Source organism: Sceloporus undulatus, chromosome 3 (assembly GCF_019175285.1).
Source record: "Sceloporus undulatus isolate JIND9_A2432 ecotype Alabama chromosome 3, SceUnd_v1.1, whole genome shotgun sequence".
In the NCBI taxonomy this organism is placed as follows: Eukaryota; Metazoa; Chordata; class Lepidosauria; order Squamata; family Phrynosomatidae; genus Sceloporus; species Sceloporus undulatus.
The window spans coordinates 124,833,723-124,848,617 of NC_056524.1; the positions used below are offsets into that span (position 1 = coordinate 124,833,723).

Genomic DNA, 14,895 nt, shown 5'->3' on the forward strand with positions numbered 1-14,895 from the left:
TCTGCTTCTTTGGAAGGAGGAGAGGGTGCTTCCGGGACAACGACGCCCTCCGCCGCTAGGGGGAGCCCCCGGGACACCGCCGACAGGCAGCAGCCCTGGAAGGACAGCTCTCACTCACCCAGAGGGCCTTAAGGGAAGGAAGCACTGGGACAAAGGACAGGACTGGCCCATAGGGAAGCACTGGAGGAGACTGGCCCATAGGGAAGCATTGGGGAATACTGGCCCATAGGGAAGCATTGGGGAATTGTTGTCCATAGGGAATCATTGGGGAATACTGGCCCATAGGAATCATTGGGGAATATCCAATGACATCCAAACAATGATACCTTTATTGGGCCAACCAAAATGCACAATTTCATGTTGTAAGCTTTCGAAGCCTCGCTGGCTTCTTCATCAAGCAAACAGGAGAAAGAAATGGAAGATGTTATTCATAGGCCTGCATTTTCTGTTTCCGGTCTTAGTTCAAAAGGTAGGGAGGGCTATCTGCAGGCTGGCACCTGGGACAGCTGAGCCTAAGAGGAAAGCAAATTTTAAAAAAGGAAAACCTGCAGGCTAAAATAAATAATAATAAATTAAGTGCCACAGATTAGTCTGCAGAATAGCAATACAGTAAAGAAAACATGATCAAACCAAAAATGTGTACATTAAGGGGGGATGCTCAAAACAATAGGTGTATCCACACTGCAAAATTAAAGCAGTTTGACACCACTTTAATGGCCAGGACTGTACCTTAAAGAATCCTGGGATCTGTAGTTTGGTGAGGTATTCAGCCTGTACTGTCAGCGATATGTCCAAAGTACGACAGTCTCAGTTTAGTCATCTTGGCTTCTAGGGAGAATTCAGGACTGATTTGCTGTAAAATATTATATAATAATAATTTGGATCTACTGATAATTAAAACAGGATATAACAGTCCTAAAATGCTAGACTAGCTGGGTTTGCAAATGTCTGTCAAAGGACATATATTATTTTGGCTAATTTGCCACATGTACATAATTACACAATTTACTATCCAATAGTAAATTTACTATCCCAGAAAAATGTATATGTCTCCATGATCACCCATTGCTTATTTCCATAGCACCTTGTAAATTTATCTGCCAAAAGGGCAAATCTAAAGTGTTACACATACCTTCCTGATATGGCTTCACCCAATTAGTATATATGTTATCTTTAGTTACTGTATGTCCAAAATAGAAATATGTCATAAGAAGAATTAATTTTAAGAGAAGGATATTTCACTGCATGCAGGGAGCAAAGACTATAAGTGAAAGGAATATCAAGTTTTATGTCAGACAAGGAATAGGTGAATGTTTTTCAAGTTATGTTAATGCTTGAAACAACTCAAATATGGTTGAACTTTTTCCTCCCCATGAGCAATATATAGTTCTTTTAAACTTTCTGGCAGCCCTAACCTAAAATGAAAACAGGAAGTGTGGCCACAGTCCACCTAAAAGTGGCTTGAGAATTCCAGACATGAAGTACACCACAGAATACCAGGCAAACATTTGTCAGTGTGTAATAACATTTATGTTAGTAAGATCTGGTATTGCAATATGACTTTGGATGTTAACAAGTTTTTCTCTTTGTGCTTTAGCAGCCAGTGATAAGACAAACAACCTTCAAGTTATGTGATGTTGAAACTTCTTTGGTAACTATTAATATTTCTGTTGTTAAACTGAATATAATATTCCCTTAAAGCATTGAAATAGAGCCTTGAAAGAATCTCCTCAAATGTGCAGGCTATGCCTTTGACTTGTGTGTAGAGTCCCGCGCCTCTGCCTACCAAACCCTCATTTTGCAAGCCCTCCAAACATATTTTTCCTCCTTGCTACTTTACTCCATTCATTCATTGGGTACCATGTGGAAATGGTGCTAGTTAATTTGTTAAATGTCAAATGGTGCGTTTTACAGTTTGAATTTTAAGATGCCTCCTAGAAAGAATTTCCTCTAAAATACAGCTTCTCATAATTTAAACAAGTGTGTTGACTTTTTCAATTGGATACACCACTCTGCTGCTCCTTGGCAATAGCCACGTGGAAGCTGGCTTTCCAGGAAGCAATGCCATGTAGTTGAAAAAAGCCTGGCATCAACAACACAAATGCAGAGGTGACTCGGGTCTAAAGGGGTTTTCTTATGCCTCCTGCCCCTGCGGCAACATCATTCACAGGTACCTCAAAGCACCGAAGAATTGCATCACAGGAAAGTGACTCACAACCCCCAGAGGCTGTGTGTGAAGATGATTTCCAAACTCTGGGCATTTCAGATTTATTTATTATTATTTTGTTGTATTTACCTTTCTAAAACATTTGTGCACCATTCTTCAACAAATACATTTCAGAATAAAAGAACAATTTATCTTATAAAATATGAACCTATCATAAAAGCATAACATTCATGTCAAAATGAGACATCAACTTTAAAAGCATACTACAGAGCAAAGGCATTTCTCAATTTTAAGTGTCTGGGGAAATAATCATAGGCACACAGTATTGAAAAATAATGGTAATACAGATACAACCTGCATTTCTTTAGGGCAGGGTGGGCAACTGTGAAAGGCTACAGTACATTACCCCACTGCACTTCCCCACCACACCTGCACCTGAAAAACAAAATTCATTTTTGTCCCATCAGGGACCACTGGCTGGGGGTGGGCTTCTGCTCCAGCAGCTGCCTGGAAGCCCCTTTTGAGTCTGGGTCCACCAGACCAAGAAGGCAGCCCCTTCCTGCCAGTAGCCACTGGTGGCAGTGGGGTGCCAGGACTGGCAAGGCTGCTGACCAGGAGGGAAAGGAAGGTGATGGCAACAGAAGCGTTCTTGAAGAAGAGGAGGAGAGTCTATGGCTGCCACCACTGCTGGCTGCAGCAGTGGTAGCAACCATAGACCCCTCCTCTTCATCAAAAGGTAAGATGTTCATGTACTTCTCTTTCCCGGCCAACAACCCAAATGGGGCTACGGGGGGGGGGCAGCAACACCCAACCCCACCAGCAGCCACAGTCAATGGATGACAGAGGTCCTCTGGCTGGTGGAGAGGGGTGGACAGACAGTGAGTGACCACTCCCCTGGATGTTCACCCCCTCTGAAGTGTTGTCCGGTGTGGCCTGCAGCCCCTACACCCCCTAACATAAACCAAGGCCCACATATACTTACAATGCATTTGAAGTTTGAAAAATAATCATCAGGAAATAGTCCTTCATTTAAAAACACAAAATATTTGAAAAGGATAACCAAACAGCCTTCAAAATGCAGAGTTCACCTTAAATAAATAATAATAAAACTTTTATTTCTACCCCGCTTTTTGTAAAAACAATCAAAGTGGCTTACAATATTAAAAGACTACACCATATATACAAAATATCTCTCTCCCCCCCCCCCCCTCGCTTAAGTGCAAAGGGAACACATTTGTGAGATAAATTTCTATTTTATTTCAGAATGGCTCGAGGAAACATAAGTTTCACACACAGCAGATAAAGTGGTAAGCCTGTGTCAAGTTGTGGGGTTGGACCACTTTAATAAAAATGTTGCACATGGAAAACTAACATGTCAAAGAAAGGATTCAGCCAGTATCCTTTCCACGATACTTTAAGTTTTCTATGTGGGCATAGACAGAGAGATAAACTGTGTGAACCTCAAGTATGTGAGCCATCATCGCTAGTTTAATTTAGTACTGGTTTACCAACCTGTCTTCTTTTCCTTAATCGGGTATCCTCTTCACAGTAGACCCAATGAACTTGGGTGAATGGATAAGTCCATTATTTGCAGGAGACCTAACCCATCAATGTTTGCACCCAAGCAAAGTTTACAGCAAATTATAGCAAGCTAAGAGAGGTTTTTAATCATTGTCCTACTAACCCTGCCTATGCAAGACTGCAGAAACTTCAGAGGACAAAAAGAAATACCAGCAGGTAAAATAATACATGTCTAATGTGTCCAACCAGTTAGGGACTATTTCTGTGCCATTCCACAGTGAGCTGTATCAAAAAGTGAACATTTTATGTTGACATCTTTATGGTTTAGGATATTAAATATTCTCTGATGTTTGCCACCATTTAGCATGCCAAAAAATACCCTGGGAAATAATCTTTCCCGTGATCAAATTTAGCAATGATAAGGGAAGTGTTGACTGCTGGTCATAGCCAATTAAAGGCTTAAGTTAAGAAAGTTGTGAAACAGTGTAAGAACTCAAAGTTTCATCTGTGCTGTTGGCTGGTTGCTAAGATATAAACCTTTGATTTACATGGTTGGAATAACTGGGATAAGCATTTGACTTGAGGAGGGTGTTGTAAAGGTGATCGCGTCACAAGTATTCCCATGGCTTAAATATTTACCAAGACTGGAGCGTGGCTTTGGCGCAGCTTCCGGACTCTTAGGATGCATGCATCATTTAAATAGCATACTTCCAAAGTGACCCAAAGCAGCTTTATTTTGGCCTGTCTGTATGGAGCCATAGTTTGGTCCAAAGTCTAACACATATTCCTGAAGAGAGTGAGGTTTCTATCAGCTTTTGTAGCCTCTAACGTAATTTGTGGTGGGGCTATGAGGAAACAGAACAATGGGGTCATCTCCTGTTTCAAACTGTATAAAATGGGGAACCAGTTGGGCCTGCTGTTCCCTTTGGAAGTAAGAAATCAATAAGCCGTTCCATTTGGAATGGCTGGAAAATTAGATCCAAAGGTTTTGTAGCTGTTCCAATCATTAGCAATGCAAGAATGTTTAATTTGTGAAACTGGCCAAATGACAATGGTTCCCAACACGCCTAGGAAGTAAAAAACGGTTTGGGCAAGGGTTTCACAATACAATCACCTTTTGGAATCTGGAAGATAAATTGTATTGAAGCATCAAAACAATGGGGAAGGAAAGACTGCTTTTGTACCATATGGAAGGAATGAATAAAACCTTAACTTTAGTGTAATGACAAAATGTTAATGGAAGACTCTTGGCATTTTGTGTAACCATGGTGAATGGCAAAAAGCTGCATTCCACCTTTACAATTTCCATGACTAAAATACATGTCAGCAAGAAAATACAAGTCCATTTTTTAATCTGCTGCAAACTTTCTGGGTGTTAGGAGGGTCTATCTGTTTTAGATTTAACAAGTCAAGATTGTACATATATTCATTTACCTGTTAATTCCTTAGCATATTACTGTTTTAAAAGTAAGGCCTGTTCTTAAAATCACAAAATTATTCTAGGCATGTATTCTGGAGAAGTGACTTGGTGACACCATGCAAACCATTCATTCAGTGCTATGAACAGATATTACCTTCTATGAACTGTAAGGCAGCTTCCCTAGAGCTCAAACCAATTGGAAATTGCAAAAGGCCACTTCCAGCTCTACAAAATTTACTGTTGTTTTCCTTCACAGCAAGACTTCTACTCTTTCCTAAAATTGGCCTTACATAATCTCCAACAAGTTTTAGAAATTGTAAATAATTATCTCATTTACAACTTGTTCTATCCTTGTAATCATATTGCTGGCATCAACATTTTAAGTAACTGAAGTTTTCAGAAAATCTATACAGCAAAAAGAATGCTCTGCTTGTAATGGACTGCATGTAGACAGCTCACATCAGAAGGCACTATAGACTTCATAGTGTTTCGCTACCCAAGTCTATATCATACGAGATTAAGATTTACAATGCTAATTGGTTGCCTCTTTTGTTATTCATTTTTATTGATTTAATCACATGGCTCAGAGATCGTATCTTAGAAGCAATATAGATACATTTATTAGGATAAAGTCATGGGTGACACTGTGTGTTACGTTTTAAATGCTGTGATCACAAATAACTAATTGCTTATTAAATTCTGTAGGAAGTAACCAAAATGATTACTTTTTAAAAGTAGCTTTCTAAGCACGGTTTATTAGATTTATAATCCATCTGTTCACTCAAAAGATGACATTCAAGAGAATTGTTGTTGTTGTTGTTGTTGTTGTTGATGTTAACTGCCCTCTAGTTGACCAGGGTCAGTTAACACCAACAACAACTGATGGTGACCCTGTGAATGAGACATCTCCAAAAACCCCTATCCTTCACTGCTCTGCTTAGGTCTTGTAAGTTTAGTCCTATGATGACCTCCCTGATTGAGGGGTGAAACAGATGGGCAAAATAAAGTGGTTTCCAGCCGCTTTGAAGGCAAGGCATTTAGATGAGCACCCTCCCATGTGCTGGTTTACTCGAGAGTAAAACGCTGTGTGAGAGGGAGGGGTGCGCTCAGCCAGATGTTACCAGGTGGGCTGCACCCCCCGCACACACACCCCAGTGACGCCACTGGCCATTGATAGGGCATCTGATGGCCAGGGATCAGGAAAGACCTCTCTTCCCTCCCCACCAAATCCTTGATCATGCAACTAATCTTTACTGTTGCTAAACTACTGGTCCCGTTTTTGGATATCATTTGTGTACATTTGCGCATGTACATCAGAGCCACATTTACATGATACTCAACATAAACATGTACTTATTTACTCAGAAATAAATCCAGCTGATTGAGAGGCATGTTTGGTGGGACAGCCCCCTCTTGTGGATGGCTCCCAGGGTTTGGAAGTCCCTTTCTAGGGTGGCTCTTTGTTCTTCCATCAGCAAGTGTAAACTGTCCTATTGGGATTGGCTTTTAAGAACAAACTACAAGGCCTGTTGACAGTATGCTGCCTTTAAATGGATTTGTTTTAAAATGTTTTAATTCAATGGCTAGTTTAATTGCACTGTAGTAATAACATTTTGTGTGTTTTAGCTTATGTCCTTGTATCTGTTTTTTCTGTATATATTTAAACTTCTGTAAGCCATCTTGAGTGCCATTTTGGGAGGGAAAAAACAGATTTAAAAGAGTTCAGTGCGGACTTATTCTGACCTTTGCTCAGATTGTTCACTGGTCCTTAATTTATTAGACTGTACAAGGCTATATTGAGCAAACATGGTAAGTCAAAGGCACACGTGATACAAATAACAATCTTCGGTGCAGTACAGACTGCCTGAAAATGGCGGTCTGCAGGCACCCATTTTAACTCTAGAGGGACGCCGCAGCCACCAAACAGTGTTACGTCCCTCAGGAGTAAAAAGAACCTGGTACTTACAGGTTCTTCTTGCAGCGCCCAGGTTATGTCGCGAGTGCACCATTGGCGCACTTGTGACCTAACTGACATGCATCCCTTACATAATGATGGCAGCGCCCGTGTGGACGGGACACCACCATTATGTTGTCACCTGCATGTAGTAGGGCTCAGGACCATTCAGTTGATGCACGGTCCCGAGCCCTACTAGTGCCTCCAGGACACCGGGACTTCATTAGAAATCATTCCATGTAAAGCATAGTAACAGAATAACAGCTAATATTTCCAATTCACAGCAAAGCATTTGTCAAAACATGCATGCAAGTGGGACAGTAAAATAGCTGGCACAGAAAAAGAGAGAGAAAGTGAAGTACTTGGCAGATAGCAAACTGTATACAAGGCTATGGTTTTGAAAAGACAGTTCAAATCTTAATTTTGAAGACGTGAGTGAATCCTTGATTCTGGTTCAGCCGCTGTTTTCCAGCTTCAAATGATATAATTTATCATAGTCATTTTAGAAGCAAGGCGTGGCAATAATGTAGTAGTGGTAATTAGCTATAATCTGGCAAATTCAGAGTCCTGAGAAACACTAGAACTCATAGAAACACTAATAATTATTATTAGTAGTAATCATGCTAAAATTTCTGATGAAAACATAAATTTTGGCCCATACTATGAACCTCAACAACACATAAAGACTCACCTACAATATGAAGGTGAGTGTTGCAGTGCTTGAGTGTGTTTCTGGCTTAATGCAAGACAGAGAACACTTCTCTCCTCCCTTTCCTTCCTACCCCCACAGTGCCTTCTTTCACATAACTTATGTATAATGCTATGATTGTGGGGGGGGGCGTTTTTAAAAGATATTATCAGGGTTGGATATGGTCAGGTTCTATGGCTATCTTTTTCAGAATTGAAAATTCTTGGTTCTTCCATGTATGCAAAACAAGGGCATCAGCCCTACTCAATGCCCTGTTCTTCTTGGCTAGAAAGGAAATCAAGCACTTTCCCTGGTTAATACTGGACCCCCAAGTGGTGAGGAGCCCAAAGCAATTGCACCATTTAAACCATGGATAATCTGACACTGTGTCTTTCTTCTTTTTTAAAAAATAATTTTTTTAAAAAAGAAAGAAAGAAACAACAAAAAAGAAAGAAAATAAACCATGGATAATCTGACACTGTGTCTTTCTCAGCACAATATGTTCTTTGTGATAGTAGTGTTCGCAATGCTGTCTGAGTTATATTAAGAAACTCAGTGGATTTCAATTTACATAATACACGTACTATTTATGGGGGGGACCACATGGCACATAGCATTTAATAGATTTAGGGAACATGCCATCAGTAGTCATCCAGAATTATCAAGCTGGCTACTGTCTGCATTCATGAGAGCACGTATCTAAAATGAAAACCTTCTTGTGGTGTTCACATGCCTGTGAATTAGGTTCCCCAAGACCATTTCTTCTTATCTTTTGGTTGCTATTTTTTTTATAAACCCTGGCCACTGTCCCACATCAAACTAGGCATGCTCAAACATTTCAAGTACAGCTCTCTTGCCATCCTAATGCTGGGTTACATTGTGGCCTCTGGCTTATAATATGAGAGATCATTACTTAAGACCTGTGATCCACAAAGGTCTTTACAATTCAAAGGCTCTTTTTTTTTAACACGTCAGACTGCCCTATGATTAAGGAAGGAAGTTGCAAATAGGTTTACACATGAGTTTTTAACTTTGAAATAAATTACTAGAAATTACTGATTAACCTTATCCTCCCACTTCAGAGCTTGTGGGTGTTTTTTGCTATGTGTTATGATCACTGAAGGCTAAATTCACATAATCCTGAGTCACATGCATCCCCCCCCTCCTTCACATGCACATGTATGTACAGAAGCAAAGATTTCTCTCTTAGGCAGAATGCACATTCAGGTCTTTTACCTTTTTTCCCTGCTGGTAGGTTTCTCTGCTGGTGGTGTACTGTTGTTGTTGTTGTTGTTGTTGTTGTTGTTGTTGAGTGCCTTCAAGTCATTTCTGACTTATGGTGACCATAAGCCAACCCTATCATGGGGTTTTCTTGGCAAGATTTTTTCAGAGGAGGCTTACCATTGCCTTCCTCTGAAGCTGAGAGCATGAGACTTGGCCAAAGACACTCAGTGGGTTTCATGGCCAAGCTGGGAATCAAAGCATCACAATCCAACACTCAAACCACTACACCACACTGGCTCCAGTGGAGTTCTACACCAGCTAATGTGTTGCCGCTGCAGAAAAAAATGCAGGTATTGTATCTCCTTTCTGCTGAAATAAAGGAAAGCAGCTGAATCATTCTTTTTTAAAATTAGATATATCGTCATTTTTAATTGGATGTCTTATATATTGTTTCAGTTTTACTTTGTATTTTGTTATTGTTGTAAGACATCTAAAATTGTATTACAAAAAAGGTCTAATACATTTAATGAGTTCCCAACAATAACAACACTAAGTGCCCTATCACACTGCATTGTTAATAGCACTTTGTGTACCACTTTGAATGCAACTGTTAAAACACTACTGTGTAAGGATAAAGAGAGCTACTATAATAAACAACAAGAAGAACAAAAAACTAACAACAAAAAAAGGAAGAACAAGAGACCTGATCTGTAAACACAAAAGGAAATTCAAACCAAGGAAGGGGTTCCTCTACAATCAGAAGAGAAACATACTACACTATCAGGATGAAATAAAAAGACAAGGGAAACTATACACAGAAGAGCTATATAAAACAAGCGAAAAAATGAATGAGACATGGAATGAAGATGAACCCCAAATTTTAGAGAGCAAGGTGAAAGTGGCACTCAGAGAAACTGTAAAGAATAAATCACCAGTAACAGACAATATCCCAAGTGAACTGCTTCAGATCACACAAACAGAATCAATTCCAGTGTTAGACAAAATATGCCAACAAATAAGGAAAGCAAAACAGTGGCCAACAGATTAAAAATTATCAATATACATCCCCATTCACAAAAAAGAATGACAATTATGACAACAGCTGTAATGGCATGGTCACAACAGCATCCACAGCTGTCTCTATGTGAAAAGGAAAGCAAACCTTTTATCTACAACCAATCGGTGTTGTGAACTACATATCTCAACCATCAACATCGTGGAACACTTTGAGGCATCCTCTATTTTATAGTTATAATATATGCTATTGGTCCATTAAGCATAATAACACAATTAAATATATTTTAATAATAAACTGTGTCTGTTTTCATTAATGATGCCACCAAGAGGACTGGTGCATGTGGTTATGGGGAGTGTTTTGCTTGATTTCTGCATAACTGATTTAGCAACACTACCATCAACATGCATGTAGATTTTGTGGGATTTCCAAAAGATAAGCAACACTCCTTCCAGTGCTGTGACCATAACTCTACCGACAGACTCAAGTGTAGTTGCATTTCCCCCCCCTTCAAATAAAACCATAGAACTTCCTGTTATCTAGATGGGTCCTAAACATTAAATTAACTGACACTAAGATAAAAGATTATCTTTTCTCACAGTGATATCTAAGTGATGTGCACAAAAGCTACATGCAGATAAAAGGGACAATTATGAAGAGGAATATCTCCAAAAGTAGGAGATCTCTAAAAGGGAAATATGGTGACATAAATGTCCTGTTGATTTACTGAAGCTACATGATTACCTTCACCAGCTCCTTGTAAAAGCAGCATTTGAAAACCATCAGGCAATCCCTCAGCCTCCAGCTTCAGTAGCTTTCAAACAAAAAAATGTCCTTTAATTAAACAGGGTTATTCATACAAGTGATGGGTAAAGTGAGGGGTTGTCTTTGCTTGCTCCACCTGGCCACCTATGGTTGCTTGGTTTATAGTTAACAGAAGTGACATCTCCATATTCATCCAACAACATAGAGCCTCTCCATTTGACTCTTACAGAACTATTGTAATGCATACAGTTATAGTTTATGATTCTCATAGTCCTTTCAGGTTGCTTTCATCCTAATAGATTTTCAGGATCAAGGTTATATCTAATTACATAAGAAGCACGGAAGTAATTTTTCACTCTGGACTGATTGGTCTGACTAATAGGGGTGTTGTTGTTGTGTGCCTTCAAGTTGTTTCTGACTTGTGAGAACCCTAAAGCAAACCTATCATGGGGTTTTCTTGGCAAGATTTGTTCAGAGGAGGTTTGTCATTGCCTTCCCCGGAAGCTGAGAGCATGTGACTTGCCCAAGGTCATCCAGTGGGTTTCATGGCCAAGGTGGGAATCGAACCCTGGTCTCCAGAATCATAGTCCAACACTCAAGCCACTATGCCACACTGAGAATTTATTTTTTTTAGTTTAGTTTTGATCTGAAATCTGGGAGAAAGCTAAGCTAATCAATTTCCCCAAGGCCATTAGAAACAGGGGGGAATTTTACTTCAGATACTTTCTGATCAGAATATACAAAAATCTGAAAAATCTAAATGCTACAGAAAGCTAAAGTGATAAATGTATCCATCCTTACTTGCCACTTCCCTACCCAACCCATCTCAAATTTAGATGGTCATCTCCTTCATTTAGACTTCACATGCATTTCACTTACTTAAAATGTTCTTAAAGACAATTGTCCCTACATGATCATCTGTATTATTTATAGCATTGTCCTTTGGAGAATACAGTTCCCAGAATCCCCCAGCTACTTTTCTAAGTTCTGATGTTACCTTAATTAATCCCAAAGTGACAAGCCAGTCCCTCAGAGCATGAGGTATTAAATTCAACCATACAGCTATTGCTAACAACATTCTTTGTGGTTACTCCTGCCTTCTTACTGCTCTTGAAAAGCAACTTGCCATCTTGTTTTTTCCTATTTTTAAAGGAGAAGGAGGAGAGGCAGTATCATTATCATTATAGACCCAAGCCCCACTTTTCTCAATTGGTGACCAGCACCTGCAAAATTTAGCAATTAGCAATAGCAGTAGCATTTACATTTCTATACCACTCAGCACTCTCTAAGCAGTTTACAATCTGTAAGCCAATTCCCCCAAGAAGCTGGGTACTCATTTTACTGACCTACGAAAGGATGAAAGCCTGAGTTAAGCTTGGAGCCCTGGGATCAAACTCACAATCTTGTGGATCCTGAAGCATCGCCCTACCATATTCCTCAGTCACTGGTGGCATTCGTTCTTTTTTAGAGTAACTATCCAACTCGGTGGGCAAGCCATGCAGCCAACATCTCTGCATGTACTGCCACTGGATGCCTTGGTTCCAGCTGTGTGGAACGCAGCAGTGGCAGCTGCTGACTCCCTTGTCAGTGGATGAATCCCCTCCAAGTTAACCTGAACCCAAAGTATTGCACTCTATTCTGAAAATAAGTTTGCCCATTGGCAAGTTCACACTACAGCCCACAGCAGATTTACTGCCCAGGCCACATGCAAGACACCAGTGTCACCTCTCAGTAGTACCAGAAGAGAACTGTTAAAATAAAAATAAGACTAAGGGAGTGGAGTATATGCTAAAGACAGATCACATTCACTTCCGTTAAGGATGGGGGGAAAGATCCAGGGAAGAGTTATGGTCTCAAGATATCACTCTCACAATCAAACTTCATTGCTTTCCTTCTTCTTCTTCAAAGTAACTTTCAAGTTTACCTCATGGTTCTCCATTCATCTGTTTATAAATAATGTTTAAATATAAGTTATTTTACATTGCTTTGGGAACCCTGGTGGGCAGTGCAGAATACATTCCCATGATAAATAAATAATGATTAATATATATTTATATTAAAATATGTTTTGCTAACAGCAGTGTGAGACGCTTCTGTGCAGCTTGGACTCTGCACTTATTGTTTTTTGGTAAGAGGCTTGTTGTGTTTCAGATTAACTACAAATTAAGTATTAACTTAAAGCCAGAATGCCAAAAGAGAGAAATATTTTTTTAAAAAAAATAACATTGTAGAATCTCTTGTTCATAGTACACTAATATCCATTGCCATTGCTAAATATTCCCATCAGTGTTATATGTTCTTTCTTTTAACATCAGTGGATGCCTTAAGGTTACAGGTGCCAGCTAGACACATCAAAAAACAAGATTTACACTTGTGTTAACATGCTGTGACACTTGTTCACATGTAATGTGCTAATACTCTACTAGGCTACAAAAAAGCACACTCTCCACTGTGATATAACAACCCACTGGAGATTCTGTGCCATACTTGGAATATGTCAGGAATACAGATCATAGCCTTTCTCTTTTCTCTGTGTGGGCTAGGAGCAATTATTGCAGCCACCGTCTCCAATGAATGGAAAGTAACTAGCAGAGCTTCATCAGTGATAACAGCAACATGGATCTTCCAGGGGCTTTGGATGAACTGTGCAGGAAATGCAATGGGTGCTTTCCACTGTAGACCTCATTTTACTATCTTCAAGATCGAGGGTAAGTTTAAGGAACGTAGAAGATATCACTACAATTAAGGAAGATCTTGTTATCTGGGGAGGAAACATGCTCTTTGTGATACTCTTAAAATGAAGCCAGAAGACATGTGTGCCTTCATCTGGAGTCTGAGGTTTGGGCAGGTGGGCTTCTGCGAGGCCCGTATGAACTGTGCTCCTTTGATTTCTCATCACTAAGAGAGCTTAGAAAAGTTATGCTCATGCTTGCTGGAGGATTCTAGAAATTGCAGTCCTAAAAAGTAACTTTTCCAAGCCCTTTTCACTGCTGCTGAGGCTTCCCTTTATTTAATTTTGGGATTTATAACACTCCTCAAAATTCAAATATAAAAAATTGTGTATACAAAACAAGTTTTTGTTTGTGTCTATTAGTGAGTAGTAACATCAAAAACACAGACATGATGGCGGCAGCATCTGCCAAAGCGCAAGCAAGAAAATGGGTAACAACAACAACACAGCTATTCTTCCATTGATATGCCACATCTCCCCCCCCCAAAATTAGCCCTCAGGGCACCTTACAGAAATTTAAATAAATACAGATAAAAGTACATACAAGGACATAAGTTAAAGCATACAAAAAGTTATTGTTCAAAAGCTATTAAACTATCCATAGTATTATGGACATTTTAAAACAAAACCAGTTAAGGGACAAAAGTCACTAAAACAGCGCTTGCATTTTGTTCATGAAGGCCTATGAGAATATGAAAGTTTATGTTTGCTGATGGAAGAAGAGAGAAGCAGGCCATCCTAAACTCCATAGAGAGGGACTCCAAAACCCTGGGAAGTGCCACCATTAAGGTCCTCTCCTGTGTTTCTGAGATATCCCTGTGGATGTGGTAAGACCAAGAGAAGGGCCTTCCACTAAAACCTTAGCACTGAAGCAGACAAGATAACAAATGCTTCAGATAGCTTTAACCTAAGCTAAAAGGCATAAAATAATTGAAAATGAAGGGACGTAGCTCCAAAACAACAGACTGGCTTAAACAGGAGGATCTGAAGTTTCTGTGAAAGATGTCTTTGAAGATTCTATGAGTCTTAGCCTCATGACATTCCTCTTTGAGATCTTGCAGTACTTTTGAAAGAAATGTGGCTAATTAACACACATGCCATTTTCAAGATTTAAGCTTGTACAATTTTCCAAGAGTACAAGATCAAGAAGAAAGATCCACTGTAACACAATTAGTAATTTGTCTCCCATATATGAATGCTTTTAAGGTTAGAACATTCACTTGCAATCAGCACATTTCTGATAGGATTTGTGACTTAGACTTGTGAACTAGAGAAAAGTAAAGAAATGTGGTCACAGTGAGGATGTAACACACACACACACACAAAAATTGCAGACACTGAGTTAGAGCACACTTAGTGATGGATAGAAAATACCAATTTAAATGGTACATTGTTGTTGTTAGTGTTGTG

The 14,895-nt window shown here is 39.5% G+C and overlaps 1 protein-coding gene across 1 annotated transcript in view; it reads left to right on the forward strand.

The window, feature by feature from the left end:
- Positions 1-13,037: 13,037 nt before the first annotated feature.
- Positions 13,038-14,895, forward strand: part of CLDN10 (claudin 10) — a 90,021-nt gene continuing 88,163 nt past the window's right edge. Inside the window, exon 1 of the mRNA XM_042461003.1 lies at positions 13,038-13,462. Within this exon, the coding sequence (XP_042316937.1) occupies positions 13,249-13,462 (214 nt within the window). The 5' untranslated portion in view covers positions 13,038-13,248. The remainder of the gene's footprint in view (positions 13,463-14,895) is intronic.